The 15,817-nt window shown below is 45.7% G+C and overlaps 1 protein-coding gene across 2 annotated transcripts in view; it reads right to left on the bottom strand.

Annotated features, from left to right (window-relative positions):
- The window catches only part of NAMPT (nicotinamide phosphoribosyltransferase), a 62,769-nt gene extending 47,398 nt beyond the window's left edge, over positions 1–15,371 (bottom strand). Inside the window, exon 1 of one of the 2 annotated variants that reach the window (XM_073328475.1) lies at positions 15,163–15,371. In XM_073328475.1, coding sequence (XP_073184576.1) covers positions 15,163–15,356 — 194 coding nt within the window. In that variant the 5' untranslated portion in view covers positions 15,357–15,371. The remainder of the gene's footprint in view (positions 1–15,162) is intronic. The other variant, XM_073328478.1, reaches the window with a different exon arrangement.
- Positions 15,372–15,817: the final 446 nt, after the last annotated feature.

The raw sequence follows: 15,817 nt of genomic DNA, 5'->3' as shown, positions 1-15,817 counted from the left end.
GCTGCCCTTCTGCCTCCCTCTCCTTAGCGCTCATCTCTGCTTGCCACTTTTGATGCTCACGCGCTTTGTCTCTGTTCCTTTTCATTCTCTTCCCATTCACATTGGATTTGGAAGGTTTCCTGCTGCAGTTTCTCTCCCCCTCCCTCCCCTTCTCTCCAACCACATGCATTCTAGGCTTCCTTGTTAGCTGGGGGATCTGTTTCCTTCCAATGCTGTAGACCCTGCAGCCTCAGATAAGTCCTGGTAAACTGCCTGCCCTCTGTTGGCTTTGTTATAATACATGAAGAGGTTTTCTCAATTCCTGTCTTTTTTCCACCATGGAATATGCAGTGATTAGCGCACAATTCTTCTGTTTTTTGTTGTTTTGGGGCATGTGTTTCTTTACTTATCTGGCCCCTGCTTCTGTTCTCCATCTCTCACCCCAAATAAGCAAACAGAAAACTGTAACCTTTCTTGGACTGTTCCTGAGCCATCATACTTGAGACTCACCTAAAACTAATACCAGTGCTTACACCACTATGACATTTTAGGGTGCAATCCAGACCACTGTGGGAGTATTGTAAGACACCCAAAGTTGCAGGGTGTCTTACAATACCTTGCTGCTGTAACTCCTACCTGGGCCACTCATAAGCAGCCTGCCAGCATGAAGGTCACACCCTGAGTGTCTGCATATGGCCACAACTCTGGTTTAGCAACTCTTATTCCTGGTGGAATTCTGTGCCTAAAAATTCTGCAACAAAATTAAAAATTCTGTGCACTATTTAAAAATACTGCATATTTTGTAAAAACAACAATATAATCATACCAGTTTCAATTCTTTTTGGTCATTTCAAAATACCTGTCAGCAAGTATGTCTGCAACAAGACAGACGACAAAGAAGATTCAGGAAATCTTTTTTGACAAATAGATTCCTTATTAGGCATATTAATACAGAACTCGGAGTAATAATTCCCCCCACCCCTCAGAAGCAGTGCAAAGGCTTGGGGGAGTCAGGGGTAACGGAGGAGCTGAGGGAAAGGGAAGTAAATTGCTGGGAAGGAGCCTGGGTGTGAACTTTGGAGGGCTGTTGGGTGTGGGTGGGACAAGTATGGAACAGGGTTTGGTTGTGGTTTCTTTTTTTGGGGGGGGGGGGATTGTTCGGGAACTTCCCCCATGCAGACCCTGGCTGACCCCTAGCCTCTCCCATTCAGTCTGGCACATCTGCCCCATCCATGTGTCTGTGCCCTCACCCAGCCACTGCCCTGTCCCTATGTAGCTCTGCCCCACTTCCTCCTGTGTCTGTGTCCCCTCCCAGCCATTCCCCGGTCCCTAGGTCTCCCTGTACTCCCTCCCCTTGCCCCCATGTGTCTGTGCCCTCACCTAGACACTGCCCTGTTGCTGTGTAACTCTGCCCCACCTCCCCATGTGTCTCTGCATCTCCCTCCCACTGTGCCTCCACTCCAATTCAGCCCCTGCCCCAGTCTGTCCTCCCCCACTAGCCCTTATGAGCCCATGTGACACCCCCCCCAGAACCTCACAGTCTATCTCCTGACCTGGCCTGACAAGCGCTGCGAAGGAAGCTCTCTTCCCCTTGCTGGCAGGGAGCTGCAACTTTGCTCTATTGCCACAGCACCCTCTGGTGGGCAAAAGGCAGAACTGCAGCAACATTTGGCAGACGCTTTTTTTTGTGCAAAAAATTAGAAGTATGTGGAGCTCATTAAATATGCGTGTGCACAGTGATGCAGAATTCCCCCAGTAGTAAATGCTGAACCCAGCAGCTTGTCAGCAAAACCAGTCTCAGTCTCCCATTAGCTTTAATTACTTGCAGGGCGACGCCAACACATTCCCAGTCCTGAATTCCCGCCCTCCCCCAAAAGTGTATTCTGGACAAAGTGTATTCTAGCCCTCTCCTGGACTGTTCAGATATTTCAGGTCTGTTGTCCTTGTAAGGGAAAAATATACAACTTGCCACCTTAAATAGAGTTACCCACACAAGTCACAACATTTAATTAAATTTAATTAAAGAACAAAAAAAGTTTAACTACAAAGAGAGAAGTAATAAGGTATTAAGTCACAAATGGTTACAAGATAGCTAAAACAATTTCCTTGCTAGCATGGCTGGTGCCTATGATGTTTGTAGTGTAATTTATAGATTGCGGTTTGTATCACACTGAGCTTTGTCAACAGTGAAAGGGATATAATCCTCTCAAACTTGTCTAAAAATTGACTTAATACCACTACTCGGAACAAACTGGTCAAACATTATCAAGGGGAAAGGTTTACAGAGGCAGTTTCTTCAGATGTCTTCTTGAACCAGCAAATTCTAGAACACACAGAGGAGGCTCTTCTCTACTTTGTCTTGAGTAACAGCTCTTGAATTAGCCCTTGTACAACTCTAAAATTACAATAGATCCTGTCTACACTAGAAATATCATGTAGAATTCTCCCCACTGTTACCAATACTATTTCAGCACCAAAGTAAACATTGGGAGGCCCTGTATGAAAAAGCTGTCGCCATTTTGAGCACTGTATTATCTAACCCTGCAGGTTAACAGATCTAATCAACAAGGCATTTTAAAATGATGAGGCCTGTCTACACTAGGTCTCCTAACCATGATTTAGCAATGTTAGCAACAGCGGGAAATCTTTGCAAAATGACCCGTGTGCAGTGGAAATATAAGTAACAGTAATAACTAGGGAAAGAGTGTGTGCCAAAAACAAGCAGTTAGATTCAGCATGGAGGCTACTTAAGCTGCTGAACACAGATTCATAGATTCTAAGGCCAGAAAGGACCATTATGGTCAACTAGTCTGTATATCGCAGGCTACAGAACTTCCCCAAAATAATTCTTAGAAAATAAATCCTATCTTGATTTAAAAATTGTCAGTGATAGAAAATCCACCACAACCCTTGGCAGGCCCGCCATCAGCAATTTCGGGCCCCAGGGCAGAACAGTCAATGGCCCCCCCTAAAAATGGATGGCTGAGGTTTATGACTACTTTTTATCCTATTGATAACACATTAGAACCCATTATGCGTAAGTCATGGTGTTGCTTGCTCTAGTTAACCTTCCCTTTCCCCCCTGCCAGTTACAGCACCAGTGTTAAACAAATTGTGAGCCTAACTATAAGATGTAGAATTTGTTGTTTTGAATTATACATTTATATTAAATACATACATTATGGAATGAAATTTATATAAAAAAACATTTAAAGAAGCACAAAGTAAGAAAAACCTAAAGTATCAAGTAGGCTAATTAAACGCCTAATTGTGATTCATGTGTAATCTAAAGACAAGGAAAAAACTGATATACAAGATGTAACTGAACAGGACCAAAGTTAAAATATACAATACTTGTGCTGCGGGACATCAACACCTAGAGCAATGAGGAGACAGCAAGCATGGTGTGCCAAATCTACCCAGAGATCTTAGAGGCGGCGATCTGAGGCAAAGGCCGAGGGAAAACCTGCACCTCGTTCCCTGGCTGAGCTGCAGAGGTGGTCCATCATCCTGGGTTCATGATAGCAGCTCGTGAGCCAGTGCTAGCGGCAGTGAAGGGGAAACTAGCCCCGGCTGCCTCTTGGTAAACTTAGGACAGCTGGATTGGGTGGCTGAACTTGCTGGCTTGTGCTTGGTCAGGAGCTGCAGCCCTGGGGGAGAAAATCTGGTACCGCAGAGGGACCTTGTTCCTCTTCAACATCTCCCTGTCATCAGCCCTGCAGCCTGAGAGCCAGCACAGCAGGCACAGCGGCTCCCAAGCAGCCAGAGGGGGCAGCAAGCTCCGCAGTTCCCAGGTTGCTGTTGCTGATGCTCTGCCAGGCAAGCAGGGTGCAGCAGCGTTCTGGCAAACTGTTACTGTCACAATGAGGGATGGCGCTCTGTACAGAGCAGCAGGAAACTGGGTTTTTTTTTAATTTTTAAAAGTATCTAGCCCATCCTGGGCCCTTTTAAATCACCAGGCCCCTGGGCAATTAACCCCTTTGTGCCATCCCCCCACCTCCGGGCGGCAGGCCCGGCCCTTGGTGAATTGTTCCAATGGTTAATAACTCATCGTTAAATGGAAACAGGAAGTTAAGGGGGAAAAAGCCAATAAGGTTAAGTGACAAGGTTTTAAGAAGTTATTTGAGCCAAACAGGAATCCTTCAGAAAAGGGGATCCAATTCTTGTGAAGTCAATAGACAACAGCATCAAACTACAACAGGTAACACAGGTGCTGGAACTACGGGTGCGGGGGGGGAGGAGGAGGTGCTGTAGCACCCCATGGCTTGAAAAGGTTTCCATTATTTATGGGGTTTACAGTTTGGTTCAATGGCTCTAAACACACCCGCTATAAAAACTGTTCCAGCACCTCTGGCAGATAGAGTGTAAGATGAAAATTAGGAAGCCTAATAGGGTTTACAGAGTTTGAAGATCAAGTAGCCAAGGACACAGAAGTAAACAGAAATCTCCAAGTACATAAGAAAACAGGTAGCCTGAAAAAGAGTCAGCAGGACTGGTAGACTAACAGCATAAAGTGTACAGTTAAGGAAGATTGAGGATAAGGACATTGCATAGACACTAAGTAAAGATGCCGGAAGTAGATCTGAGCTAATAATGGATTTTATCATTCAGGGACCAAATGGAAAAATCCAGAAAAAAATCTGGCTTGGATTCTGGATTCTAAACAAAACCAATTTTTTTCCTTAAATGTTTTGTTTAGATGAAAAACTTAAGATTTCAAACAAGACATTTTCAGGTTCTCCCTCTCTCTCATTTTTAATTGGTCAATTTTGAACTAAAACATCATTTAGAAAAGAAACATTTTGACTGAAGTTTTCCCTCCAGCTTTTTTGTTGGGTGAAACTATTTGTCAAATTTGACACATAGTTTTGGTGCATCAAAAATAAATAATTGTGTGAAAAAAATCTATTTCTTGAGAAAATTTCACCCAGCTCTAGTTGGGAGACACCTAACTCTTTCTATATAATGAAGACGAGATACTGGCAGAAATTGAGGTGTAAAAAAGGTGCTAGAACAAAGTAACACATTAAAAGCCAAGTCACCAGAACCACCATTCCAAAAGGACTTAAAAATGATGTGGCTAAACTGCTAAAGAAAAATATTCAGAGAGAAATCCTGGCCACACTGAAGTCAGTAAGAATTTTATCACTGATTTCAACAGAGCCCGGACTTCTCGCTCAATTTCCCAATCAAAACCTTTTACTACACTGGAGGACAAGTGAGGCAAATGTGAATCTTTAATTCCCAGGATCACTCCTCATGTTTTTTTGTTTATTGTTTGAGATCAGGCTTTTCTGAGTAGTTACAGTTAATTTAGTGAGTTTTACTTCAGTATCATGTAAATTGGTTGGAATAATCATTAAGAATTAAATTTTAGTATTTAATGTGATGATAGGGACAAACCAAGCTTCTGTAACAATGATTTTTTTCTTCTCTTTCAATGGATTAGAATTCTTTTAAAAATTGTCAAAATAATGGCTAAATAAAAGAACAGATAATTTTTTTTGAAATTCCAGATAAGCTTTCACAGTGATTCTCACAAGAGGCTATTAAGGAAACTAGAGTAGCCATCGGGTGGGAAGTTATACACCATCATGAATCAGAAACTGGTTAAGAGATTAAAAACAATAGGAATAAATGGCTGATCTTTATTATGGTAAAGAAATTAACATATGGGTCCCTCACTGGCCTGGTCTAAACTACAAAGGGAGACCAACAGATCTGCTCCCGAGCCGCAGGCCTACTGCTTTTACAAGAGCTAAATGCCATAGTTGACAGACTCCACCAACGCTCTGCAGAGCACTATGGATACCTTGGAGGAGCCAGAGCCAAAAGACCCCTTCTGTGAACAGCAAAGAGGAGAAAGATGGGGCACATGCAACTGGTGGGGTCCACCTATGCTACGAGCTAGGACCATTTGAGACTCCACTGCACTCTAATCAGTCCCACCGGCTGAGCTTGATGCAGGGGAAGGAATCTTGGGTAAGCGTGAGAATCTGTTTTTCATTACTATATTTAAATGTACAGATGCTACCCCGCCCAACTTAGCAGGACACAGGTATCGATTTTTCATGATTTTATTTGTACGAGAAGAGGTCGTAAAACAAATAGGTAGAGTTAGCATCCGCTATTCATACCCTTGTTGGGCGAGACTGGACTGGGGGGTTGGGGGATGGGACAGGACTTGCAGAACAACTTATGTGCATATTGAGGTACCTTGTATCTGCCTGAGAGATCTCAATGAAACTTTCACAGAAAGTCCTCTCCCAGTTTCTAGGAATGGCAGCCTTATTTCTTCCTCCATGATAGGGCACTTTTCCATGCCAGTCTGTGCTGACTTCAGCAGGCACCACTGCAGTAAACAAGCTAGCAGCATACAGGCCCAGGTGGCTCCAGAACACCAGCAGCAGCTATGCATTTTCTGCCTGTGATACCCTTGGGAGCAAGAGATCAGAAAAATTACCAATGCACGTGGAAAACAGTGCCAGTACTCCGTGACATGTCCATGTACTCAACCCAATGGAAACAGGCAGAAATTGTACTGCTTCATGTGACTGAACAATTCCTTCCTCAGCCATACTGAGACTGGGCATGGGACTGGACCGGGACATGGGACTGGACAGCAGTGCAGTGTTGAGGTGCTCCAAAGCGGAAATCTCATAAGCATGTCTTATTTAAAATTTTAGGGGAGCAAGGGAAGGAGTTCTGACCCTTAACTTTTGCTTTCTGTTGTTACTATAAATGATAACTCTGTTTTATCTGTAGCTGCTCCTGTTGCTGCTTTGAACACTTGACCATGATAAGGAAGAGAACGAACAGGACTCAGGAGGATATGTTTACCGAGACCTTGCAAGTCAGCGTTACACCAAATCACGAACAGAGGGAGCTAGATGGTGAATATTTCAGACAATATGGAGAAGGAAAAAGCGTACAGGAGAAAGGCCCAAGAGTCACAGCAGGAAACAGAGAGGGAGCTGTACCAGGACATAATGGGGCTTATCCAGCAGCAAACACAAATGCTACAGACTCTCCCTGTAAAAGCCCTGGCTGGGATGATTTAATTGGGGATTGGTCCTGCTTTGAGCAGGGGGTTGGACTAGATGACCTCCTGAGGTCCCTTCCAACCCTGATATTCTATGATTCTCGTTGACCTACAAGTTCAACAAACACAGGTTCCCCTCCTGTTGCAGTCAATGGAGAAATCCATTTCAACAGCTTCCTACACCCCTCAAAATTCCACGTGCCATGATGGGCCACATCTCTATACTTCCCATTTCACACCGAGGTTAGTAAGGACACCACAGCTTCAGATGAACCAACAGTGGCTTTCACAGATCAGTGTATGGTAGCCAAAGTGGGGTAAAATAGACAAATGTTCTTTCCCCTTGTTAAGTTCTGTTCCATTAATTTTTTTCAGAGGTTTTTATTGTATTTTTCAGTTTTGGTATGAACAAATTTTTTTTGGAAGTTAATGTGTTATTTCAGGAGATGTGTTGTAGAATGCCTAGCACTACTCAAAACACCCACAACTTGTTTATTGTACAGGGTGACAGCACTCATAGGATCAGTGACAAACACTGTAATAATTGTAAGTGTACACCAAGTACTACACAATCCCTTACAGACCCTGAAACTTCAGGGCCAGGTAGAGCACCAACACACCACATTACTGTGGTTGACTGTTAAAGTGCTCTTTCAATGCATTCCTCAGCCACACAGCTCCGCCTTGAGCTCTTCTAATAGCCCTTGTGTCTGGCTGTTCAAATTCAGATGACTGCCACTTCTCTCTCCATCACAGCAGCCATTTTCCCCCATTGTTTCACAGATATTATGCAGGACACAACAAGCTAAAGCCATTGGGATATTTTTCCCCACTGAGATCCAATCCTGTAAGTAAACACTGCCACCAGCATCTCTTCAATCTACCAAAAGCACATTCAACTGTCATTCTACACCTGCTGAGCTGGTAGCTGAATTTCTCCTTGGTGCTGTCAGCAGGACAGTGGGGTGGGAGGAGGTATTGTTTCATATTCTCTGTGTATATATAAAGTCTGCTGCAGTTTCCACGATATGCATCTGAGGAAGTGAGCTGTAGCTCACGAAAGCTTATGCTCTAATAAATTGGTTAGTCTCTAAGGTGCCACAAGTACTCCTTTTCTTTTTGCGAATACAGACTAACACAGCTGTTACTCTGAAAGGTGGCCAGTGTACAGCTTCATTAGCTAGGGGAGCAAGGGGTATGCAGGATTCCCCAGCATCATTATTGGCATTTCGACCTCACCAGTGGTAATCCACTGCTGGTGGGGGGGGGGGGGGGGGGAGAAGAGAGTACCTGCTTCAGCTTTCTGAGCAATCCTGTGTTCTTAAAGATGCATGTCATGCACCTTCACTGACAACCCATAACGTTACTGGCGAAGAGTCCCTAGTGATCCACCAACATTTTTATAATCACAGAAAACTAGCCTCTTCCGTTGATGTACTATGTGGCAAAATAAGCTGGGGCCAAAATAGGAATACGCATGCCATCTATCCCCCGCTGCAGTCCAGGAACTCCACTACTGCAAAGCTATCTACTACATCCTGCTTGTTACCAAGTCACAGGCCTACAAAGCAGATGACAACTAATAGCTCTGCATGACAACAGCCCCCATTGTGGATTTTCCATGACTGCCCACTGACTGGCAGCAAGCCGGCACTGCAAGCTTCCACAATACGATCACCATTCGTTTCTCAACTGTCAGCGAAACTCTCATTCTGGCGTCTGAGCTGGCGGGCTGGTGTGAGCTCAGCACACAGATGCAGGAATGTGGCCTTTTGCATCTGAAAGTTTGGCACCTACTATAATGTAGGTTTGGGACAATGAGTAATGTGATCCAACCAATCAGTGCTTGTTTCTTAGACCCAAAAGCATCACTCCACCATCTTCTGCTGCTCAATGAATGCCACCAAAAGCCTTGAATTGGTTTTCACGATGTGTCCCACAGGAAATGGTCCTCCACAAAATTATCATGTCCCCCAATGCTGTTCTTCCTAAGGCTCTACACATACTGAAGGAGTGTGCGTCCTGTGTTTCCAACACTTATGACCACAGTGCATATATCTACATGGGCTCCATGCTTCTGTCAGAGATAGCAGATACTGAAAAATGCTGCAGGGTGTGTGGGATTTTAAAGATGAAAAAATATGGGATATGGATGGCATTATGGGGATTTGATCCCCTTGCTCCCAATCACGATTTGTTCTGCTGCTCCCTCCATTGTCAAAATGTCCCAAAAGCCAATGACCCAAAGAAGGTGATTGGTACACTAGGATACCTACTCACGCTGTATCACACTGTGCATTGACACAAGCAATCCTGGTGAGCATGTGCAGCACTGACACAAGAAGCCAAGTATGCACACGCATGAGTGATACACTAACTGCAGTGGCTTTATGCCAACATACTTTATGTTTGTCTAAGTTTGTAGTGTATACATGGCCATAGTTGTGTACAAGAATTAGTAGTGTTAATATATTAACAATCTGGAAAAGGAGATAAGCAGCAAGGTAGAAAAATTTACTGATGACAAAAGTTATTTTGAATAATTAAGAACAGATAAGACAAACTTCAGATGGTCTAACAAAGCCAGGTGAGCAGGCAACAATGCCTAGCAGTGCAATTCACTGTTACCAAATGCAAGGCAATACACCTTTGAAGTAACATGTTAAACTAGGGGTCTCCATTCCATGTCCTCATCCTACCCCCACCTCTATGCTAGGGGTTCTGACACACCCATGTCAGGAGTTCGGTCTTCCCCCATTAATCTGCCCACTAAGGAGTTCCCAGAGTGCAACCTGGACGTAGGACTGCTGAGCTAACTGTCCCACCAACCTGGGGGGTCTCCCTCTCACACTGTGATGCTGTTGGCAAGCTACAAATCACTGGCAGGTACTGCCCTTACACAGACATCCACAGGCAGGGACACATCCAACTGAGTTACATGAATGCTTCTCCCAGCCACTAATGAACAATGGAGAGGCTCCGGCCAATTCCCCCCATCTCCCCAGCCTTGCACCCTAGTATACCGTCTTGCCCTGGTTAGAAGCCTGGCCAGTGTAAGTTCATTACCCAGTCCACCCCCACCTCGATGTGACGAGGACACGCACTAGCCTTTGTAAACTGACCTGAGATTTCCCAAGCACTTTAATCAAAACACGTTAGTTTAGGTAAAATATAAAACAGATTTATTAACTACAGAAAAATAGACTTTAAGTGATTATAGGTAGTAAGCATAACGGTCAAAGTAGGTTACCTAAAAAATAAAACTAAATTTGCAGTCTGAGTTCTATAAATTAAACAGGATTTGAATCAATCAGTATCTCACCCTGATAGATGGTGCAAACAGACTACAGATCTTCAAGGCACAGACTGGAACTGCCTTCCAGCCCAGGACCACCCTCCCAGTTCAAAATCTTTGTCCTTCAGACATGTTTCCAGGCGTTGAGTTGTGAGGGGAGTGAGAGCAAGTCATGAGGTCACTTCCCCTTCTTTTACAGTTTCTTCCAACTTGCTGAAAAAATCTTTTGATATGAGGTGAGTCAAGCTGTCTCTATTGTATACATGCTCTAAGATGGTTGTTGGGAGAGTGGATTCCCTTCAATGGGCCATCAGTGGGTCTTGCTACTCCACTTTTGTACCTGAAAGGCTAGTTGTGGGTGTTCCCAGCCTCACAACATATTTCAGTAACACACAACAAAATTTCATAACTTCACATACAAAGACAGTACATACAACCCAACAGGAGGATATTAGTGTTCAACAGATCAAGACTTTTAAAATAATACCTCACAAGGCATACTTTGTATGAAACATATCAATTATATGACAGTGGTGAATATGCAGGTTCCAGAGTGCCACACAAGGGTTCTGTGGGCCCCCCAACAATAGTCCCTGATATATTACAATTACGGTCACACAGAGCCTCTGCCACGGTGAGCATGGGGAAAACAAAGGGGCACAGAGCCCCAGGCACAGATTAGAGGGAGCTGCAGGGAGTCCTTGAAATAAAAAGGGGAAGGAGGGAGGCACAGAGAGTTTGTGAGGTAGAATGGAGGAATGGACACACACCAGCGGCTCCATACATTGTGGTCAGCCTAGAGAAAGCAACAGGGTATGTGACCCTCTAGTTAAAAACTGCTAGCATTTTAAATCAGAAGAACTTTTCCCTTTTTCAGCTATGTTGTTTCCTAGTAAAACCATAGCAATGTATCTTCACCTTTAAGATATTACAAAATGCTTTAGCACATCCATGAGAACACTAGCTAACTAAAAAGTTTAGTTTTCAGAAACTGCTTTTGGCTTTCCCAGATATGAATTTGTTTATTCAGTTTGTCAAATTAAGATTTCTTCCCTACACCAAAGATTCGTTTAGAGATGTTTAAAAAATAATACCACCTTAATAACTATTGAAAGCTTTATTTAACAATGATAAACCAAGGACTAAAAGGGCATATTTTCACTCTGCAAGACACATATGCCCCAACATTAACTAAACATCTCATTTAGTGAAATAGCAATTACTGACAGGAACCAAACGTGATACCTTATACAAAAATAAATAAATAAATAAAAATAAAACCCACTTTCCTATAAGCCTGCATGTGCTACCTTCTTGATCTTGGTCCCTGTACACAGTGCATGTCTCCACAGTTCATCTAACAGGTTGCCCAATACTGAGAATGACGCAGGCAGAGCTGGACTATACACTAGACTAACTGCAAGAAGGCAAAACACATATAGGTGTGCAAGGAAACAATTTGTAAAAGTAAAATTTAATTTATTTCTGATAATTGTTTTTAGTGTCATACAGTGTAAAGTGTTATAAAAATATTTACCTTAGTATTGGTCCAGAAAAAGGACAGTATAACTTAGTTTCCTGCTTCAAAAAACTAGAAGCACTTGCTGCATAATTCTGGGGGGTCCAATTTATAATGCTAAATTGACCTTGCAACTCAGCACTGCAGAAAACTGTGCCTAGCCTGCAGCAAAGCTCTGAAATCCATCCATCAAATATTAACTCTTATCTAGAAAAAGAATGCCAAAACAAGCTTTTTAATACCCTGCCACCCCTAGTTTTTGATAGATTGGCCCAGTGACCCAACAGGACTTTCTTGCCATACTGTATGAGATAGGGAGATGTTTTTCGAGGAAATGGTGACAACATGCTGATTGTTCACATGGTATTCCTTAACCAAAAGATCAGAGTCCAGTTCACAGTACTTATTTTTAAAGTCCTACATGGGCAGAGGGCCAGCTACTAAGTCCCTCTCCCTCCCTCCCCAACCCCTTCACATTACATTCGGCAATGACACTAAAGCTAATGAAACTCAGATTCAAATTCATGGGTGGGTAGAGCGGAGGGCTGTCAGGAGTAGCAGCCGTGTTAGTCTGTATCTGCAAAAACAACAGGAGTACTTGTGGAGGGCTGATAGTTGCCAAGTCTGCTCTCCACTAGAAAGGAGTTCAGTAACAGTCTTGCCCCACTTAGGACAGATTATAAATTCTGTTCATGCTGGATTTTGCTAAATAATCATGTGTCACTGACAATGGTTGCTTGGAAGTCATCCACTGGGACTGGAACACTAAGTAAGCAGCTTAAACCAGAGGTGGCTTCTTCCTCAGAGGCTGAATTATGCATCTGTTTTTATAAGGTGTCCATACGGTAAAGGACGTTATATATGTGTGCAACAGCTCTTACAGGATTTTTTATTATTAGAGATAGGCATATAACGAGAAGTAAAACTTACATCACATTAAAAAAAAAGTAGAGGTTTCCAATTGTATCTAGCATACACTGAAGGAAACTAACCGTAGCATTAACTCAGTTTAAAGCTGGTAGTTTGGACAATCTTAAGGAGTATCAGGCCTACTCTAGCCTTTTCTGAGAGTTTGCAGTGGAATCCCTAGGCAGTCGGCAGCGTTTTAAACGCAGCAGCAGTTAAACACTGGCAAACTGATCTATTATACTGGCACTCCTACTATTGCTACCACCAGTGGAGCTACACTAGTGGAAATCTAAGAAAAAACATTTAGTATAGATTGAGTTTAAGAACATGCAGCACAATTTACATCCATACCACGAAGATTCTGAACAGTATTTTAAATTTATTACAGAGCAGTATTTGAGACCTGCTGGTGGTTAACCTTAAACATGGTTCCAACTTGGAAGGTTCACTTACACTTAGGATGTCCAGACAGCAAGTATGAAAAATTGGGACAGGGTGTGAGGGGTAATAGGCACCTATATAAGAAAAAGCTCCGAATATTGGGACTGTCCCTATAAAATCGGGACATCTGGACACCCTACTTACACCCCCTCCTCTCCCCAAAAGAGCCATGGTAAATTCATTGACATAGTTCCTAAAAGGGTAATGTACATGGGTTAAACCAGTTTTGAAAGCAGTTTCACTAAGGACTGGTCTACATTATAAAATTAGGTAGGTTTAACTACATCCATCAAAGATGAGAAAAATCCATACCCGAGTGGAGTAATTAAACCGACCTAAGTCCCCATGTAGACAGCACTCGGTTGACTGAAGAATTCTCCCGTCGACCTGACTACCGCCTCTCGGGGAAGTGGATTACCTATGCTGACGAAAGAACCCCTTCTGTTGGTGTAGATGTCTATACTGAAGCACTCCAGCAGCACTTTAAGGGTAGACCAGCCCTAACCCCTGACTGACTTGGTTAAACTGATCTAATTTTCTAGTGGAGACCAGGCCTAAACATAGTTTAACCATTAAAAATACTTTTTTTCTTCACTACCCTAGAATGAGACCCTTCCCTCCAGATCCTAAGCAATACATTTCTCAAACAACTTCTACAGTGAGACTGAACAAAGCTTTAGAAAAAATAATATGGTAAGTATATTATAAATTACAAACATATTAGCAAGAATAGTAAAATTTAAGGGCACTGTTAAACTAACTTACACTCCCAATTTGGATTTGGGAGGGAAAATACACAAAGGTTGGAATATTCAAAGCCAATTAGGGGATTTAGTCATAACTCCGATTCATTTCCGTGGAAGGTGAGCAGCTAAGGAGCGGATCTGGAAGTTTTACCTGGAGGATCTGACACCCAATATTAGCATTGATTGTTCCCTTTACAGCACTGTGAAGTCACAACTAAAACGAAACAAACGTGACGCCAACCAGCACAGCTTCACTGTCCAAAGTTGAGTGGGGGGGTGGGGGGGCGGGGGAGCCCTCATTGAGGAACGCTAGACATGGAACATATTAACAGCTTCTTAAAAACAACTGAAAGAAACAGGGACAAGGGGTTTTCAACAACATTCACTTTACAATTTTCTCAACACAACCCGCCCCACCCTTCTTTGGGATCCCTCAAAACACCATCGTTATAGGTGGCAAGAGGATTTTTTTTAAGAGCAAGGCGAGCCAGGCAGCAGCATCTCCCCTTTGCTGCCACACCACCCGGGGAGTCGCTCTCCAAACGCGAGGTTTTTTCTCAGTACGCCCCAAGTGAGACTCTGCCGCTGAGCGCTTGGCAACTGCCCGTGCGCAGCCAGCGGGCCCCGCGGTACCACTGACCCTCTCGGGCCTCAGGCCCCCACAAACCTGCCGCGGGCGCCGCCAACGCCCGCCAGCGCTGAGCGTCCCCCGGCGCCGGTTTCACTTTCCAGCTCGCTTCCACTCTCCGGTTCCCGGCAGCCCCCCCCCCCCGCTTAAAGAGGTCACCACCCCCGCACCCGGGATACCCTGCCAGGCCCGGCCCGGCCCGGCGCAGCCCCCAGCCCGCTCGCCCAGCCCCTCCACCGGGCACCCCGCTCTCATGCCACCGGGACCACAGGGCAGCCTCCCAGCCCTCCCTGCAGCTCGGGGGAGCCCCGGGGGAAACCCAACCCCCTCCACTGGGTATCCCGGCCTCATGCCACCAGCGGGACCCTCCGCCAGCCTCCCCCCGGGGCAGCTCCCCTCCAGTCCCGGCCCCGTGCCGCTCTGCGGCCCCTGCCCAGCCCGACAGGCAGCGGCCGCAGGTCCCGCCAGTGCCGTGCGCGGCGCCCCCCGTGCCCCGCTAGCCCCTGGCCGGGCGTCGTCGGGAGCCCGGTGCCCTGGCGCGCCATGCGCCGGCCGAGCCCACGCACGCAGAGGTGACCCCGGCCCGGCCCGCCGCCCCCCTACCTTGTAGGAGTCGGTGGCGAGCAGGATGTTGAACTCTGCGCCTGCCGCTGCACGTTCCATCTTGCCGAGCACGAGCCGCCGCCGCCGCGAGCAGGGACAATCACCAACGGGCTGTACCGCCGCCGCCGCCGCCGCCTCCCCTCGCTGCCAAGAGCCTCCCTGAGGGGTGGAGCTACTGCTCCACCTCCCCCCATTAGATTTCGACCTGCGACGGGAGGAGGCGGGGCTATGACGTCACGCAGAGGAGGGCGGGGCCTGCGCGTCCACGCATTCTCGAAGTGAGCGGGGCGGAGTCAGCACTTCACGTTCTCTGTCGTAGGACTCGATCGCCCGGCTGCAGGAAGGAGGCGGAGCCGAGGCGGTGACGCCACAAGGGTAGCCGCTCTACTCTCTCTTTCTATTGGCTGGAGTCGGTCCCCTGAGCTGGGCGGCCGGAGAGGGAAAGATGCTCAGTCAGGAGAGCCGGTGACCTAGCGGGGAGAGGAGAAGGAGTGTTTGCGCATGCGCGCTGGCGCAGAGCTCGCTGCTTTCGATTCTCCGGAGCTGCGGTGGGTGCGGGGAAGTGGCTCAGGCCTGGCCCTGGCCGGTTTCTGCTAAGCCCGCCCCGCCCTTGGCTGCGGGGCCGCGGAAGCCCCGTGCGCTGGGCCGCTCCGGG

This window comes from Lepidochelys kempii, chromosome 1 (assembly GCF_965140265.1).
Source record: "Lepidochelys kempii isolate rLepKem1 chromosome 1, rLepKem1.hap2, whole genome shotgun sequence".
Lineage (NCBI taxonomy): Eukaryota > Metazoa > Chordata > Testudines > Cheloniidae > Lepidochelys > Lepidochelys kempii.
This window is presented reverse-complemented; position numbering and strand designations above follow the sequence as displayed.